General features: G+C 35.0%; 1 protein-coding gene across 1 annotated transcript; it reads right to left on the bottom strand.

The window, feature by feature from the left end:
* Window positions 1–925: 925 nt before the first annotated feature.
* LOC115991336 lies at window positions 926–3,610 on the bottom strand. The gene is made up of 2 exons (XM_031115040.1): window positions 3,102–3,610; window positions 926–1,235 (listed from the first exon to the last, which is right to left on the bottom strand). Exons 1-2 carry the CDS (start codon window positions 3,608–3,610, stop codon window positions 926–928), a joined length of 819 nt encoding a protein of 272 aa, XP_030970900.1.
* Window positions 3,611–3,831: the final 221 nt, after the last annotated feature.

Raw genomic sequence — 3,831 nt, 5'->3', positions numbered from 1 at the left:
AATTCTATTCGTATTGGGATTCTATGGACTAGAGTTAACCGTGAGGTGCAAGTCATTTCTATTTAGGATTTCTTGCGGCCCATATAATGAATAATTAAGTGCCACGTTGCCTTTTGGTCCGTCCACATAGGATCCGTCTATTATTGGCCCATTTGTTTAACAGGCCGTTCATATAATCTGATCTATCACCTCCAATATTCTTCCTCTTCAATATATATTTAAAAAAAAAATTTATTTGATTAAGTATAATTTAATTTCCTTAATGATTATTCTAAAAAAAAAATTCTTAAAAATGCCACTGTATGTTGACATTATTAAGGCTCACAAGCTTTGAGAAGCTAAATATATAGTTGTATACACCTCTAGCATAACATAGTTTTTCGACTGGTAGAAACCTTCAACTATAATAGTCTAACATTTTGATATGTGGTGCATTCTTTAAATGATATATATGTGTGTGTGATTTTTCATATCATGTAAGACTTTAAAAAATCTTGTAAAAATATGACATAAATATACGTATGTACATATGTATTTTTTTTTTTTTTTGGTAAACTGGGATTTTATTAAACACAACTAAGCAAAGGAAACAGCAACAACAATGCTATGGCCATACAAAATTTCAGTCGAATCAAGATTCAAAAGTAAAGACACCTTCGACGGAGGTTCAAGAAAAACTACAAAATCTTGTGACAGATAAGCTCTCTGTCTAGCTAAATCATCCGCACACCTATTTGCCTCTCTATAACAATGCTGAATCGCCACCGAAGGGATCTCTCTAAGCCCTTTCCTATAGTCAACCACTATATTATCATTGCTATGGCTAAGTTGGTCATCCCTCTTTAGCAGGTCTACAAACCGATTTGTCATCCAATTCAAACACCACTGCCTGGATTTTTAGAGCAATACAAAGCCGGATACCATCTCATAGTGCCCAAAGCACTGCTGCTACACTTGTGGTTAAGCCAATTGCTCTTGCATATCCTTTGATCCACTTCCCCATTTCATCTCTAATGAGACCACCTCCCCTAGCAAGATCCAGGTTGCCTAGGGATGACGCATCAGAGTTTTCCTTATACCAGTTTGTAGGGGGTTTGGTCCATTTTACTTGGATGGTGTTGCAGCTAGCTGCATGCTTTTCATTAATTCCAAGGAAAACAAATTCCATCACTTGCAAAATGGTATTTTCCCTCACAGATCCTCGGGTCCTACCATCATTAAACATCACTGCATTTCTATGCAACCAAATATTCCAAATTCCTAGAGGGAAGACAACTTTCCAATCAATATTTTGTAAGGGTATGTTTGGTTGGGGTGAAAACAGGGAGAGGAAAATAGGTGGAAAATGGAATTTTCTTTTGTTTGGTTCAGGAGAGAAAACAAGAGAAACAGAAAATGGGGTGGAAAATAATCCTTTCGAGCCCACATTTTTTTGTCCTCCCAAATTGGGAGGAAAACTAAGGAGAAAAGATGATGAATGATGTAATTTACACAAATTCCCTCACTTTATTGCACTCACATACTCCTCTCACTTTCCCACTACACTTGTGACTTGATTAACCTTTTGCCTCTTCATCCTTATCACTTTCTAGCATCTTCACAGCACAGCAACGTGAACTCCTGGTTCTCTTCTCTCTTTTTTATTTTTTTTATTTTTTATTTTTTTATTTTTTTGTCTTGTCCTCATTAATTTCCGTTTGTTTTTTTTCTCCAGCCAAGGGTCTTTTGATTTCCTCTCTAGTTGAGACAGGTATGACCTTCTCCACTCTTTTTGCTATTTGATTTTTTTTTTTTTCCGTTCTTCCAAGAATCTTTCTCCTATATATATATATATATATATTTTTTTTTTTTTTTAGTTTTTTTTCCTTTAATACACACACACCATTGTGCTATTTTTATTATCTATTTCTTATTTTTTGCAAACCCATTTGGGATTATTGAATCTAAGCATATAAAGAATCTGTGTATTGTGTGTGAAACAGAAAGGTTCATGTGCTTTGATGAGGTTGGATTTTATTGTTTGGTATTAGTTGTGATTGTTAGAATCTGTTGGTGTAAGGTTTTGATTTATTAGTGGTTGTGTTTTGTGTGTGAAAGAGACTGTGGATTGTTTAATGCAGTTGCAGTTGGTTTTTATTATCTAATTTCAGTTTTGCTTTTTTGGAATCTGTTGGTGCAAACTTTTGATTTATTAGTGCAAGTGTTAGTGGCAAGAGCAGCACTTGTTGATTAAGATTCATGTCTTTGGTTATGTTTCATATTATATATATAGACTTATTTCAATAAGCTTTCTACAAATAGATGTAAAGAATGATTTTTATTTGTATTATTATTCATAAGTAGTCTATTTTACATGATTTGTTATGTGTATTAGTTTTTTTTTTTTATAGTGTTTCTTTGCTAGTTATGTTTGGGATGATAAGAACAAAAAATCAAGGGTAAGGTGCTTTAATTAGTAATTATTATGACCAATATGTTGATTAGTTCTCACTTGTGATGGATATTTGGTAGATGGATAATCCAACTAATTGGAATGGCAATCCAATCTTCCCAGTCTACGTATGGTCATGTCGATAATTTTTTTTTGAAAATGTCTTCCCAATTAACGCATAATCAATTTTTGTTGCCCATAAATTTTAAATTATATATAATAATAAAGAAAAGTAATATAAATGTATATGTATTTGTGTTACTTTTTATATTATTTAATGAGTGTAAATATATCTATTTCTTATATATTATATAACAAGGACATAATAGTCAATTTATATAAACTACATTTTCCATCCTCCCCTTTTTCTCTCTAACCAAACAAAAAAGTTTTCCACCCTCCCATTTTTCCACCCCTCCAACCAAACACACATGAGGGAAAACCAAATATTTTCTATCCTCCTACTAATTTTCCATCCTCTCGTTTCTCCACTCCTCCAATCAAATGGACCCTAAGTGAGAGTGAAGGGAAGAATAACAATTTTGGCGGAGCCACTCCATGAGATTGCTCCCATAGAAATCATTAGGATCAATTGGAGGCTGAACTATTCCAGAAATTTTGGGAAGAGGGGCAATCTTTGAGCAGGTGAATGATAGTTTCAAGGGCTAACCTGTATAGTGGGCAAAGAGGGTCAATGTCGATCCCTCTTACAGCAAGCAATGCATGAGATAGGATACTTTGATGGTAGCATTGCCAAAGGAAGCACTGCACCTTTGGAAGCAATAGGACTTTCCACACCCAAGAACCATGGAAAAGATTATGGTCACTTACTGATTTCTCCGTACATGCAATCTTATAGGCTTCCTTGATGTCAAAATCTCCATTTGTGGAGGATATCCAAGAGATCCTATCCTCACAAGTTGATGAAAAGGGAAGAGGAGTAGCTTTAATTTCAAGAGCCAACTGCTTGAAAATAAAGGACAGAGCGTGCCAATTCCAACCATTAAACCCCACAATGTCCTTGAGCAGTAACTGGTCCTCACCTTGATTCAAAGGCCCTTCAATTAGATTCCTCATTGTACCTCTAGAAAGCCATTTGTTAAACCAAAAGGAAAGGTTACCATTTTTGCTAGCAATCCATTTGGAGCCCTCCATGAACATATCAACTCCTTTTTTCATTGCCGCCCAAGTGGTGGGGCAAGTTTTGGACTTTAACAAGTGGTTTGGGGTCCTACTGCGCATACAATATTTTTTGGATAGGACTTTGGCCCATAAGGAGTCGTTCTCTTTTTTGAATCTCCAATTTAGTTTAGCTAAAAGCACTATATTTTTCTCTTTGGCTGCTTGCAAACCTAATCCCCTATCTTTTTTTGTTATGGTAATTTTCTTCCAGCTGATCA

This window comes from Quercus lobata, chromosome 5 (assembly GCF_001633185.2).
Source record: "Quercus lobata isolate SW786 chromosome 5, ValleyOak3.0 Primary Assembly, whole genome shotgun sequence".
NCBI classification, from domain to species: Eukaryota; Viridiplantae; Streptophyta; class Magnoliopsida; order Fagales; family Fagaceae; genus Quercus; species Quercus lobata.
Note: the sequence above shows the minus strand (reverse complement) of the source record. Positions and strands in the feature narration are given on the sequence as shown.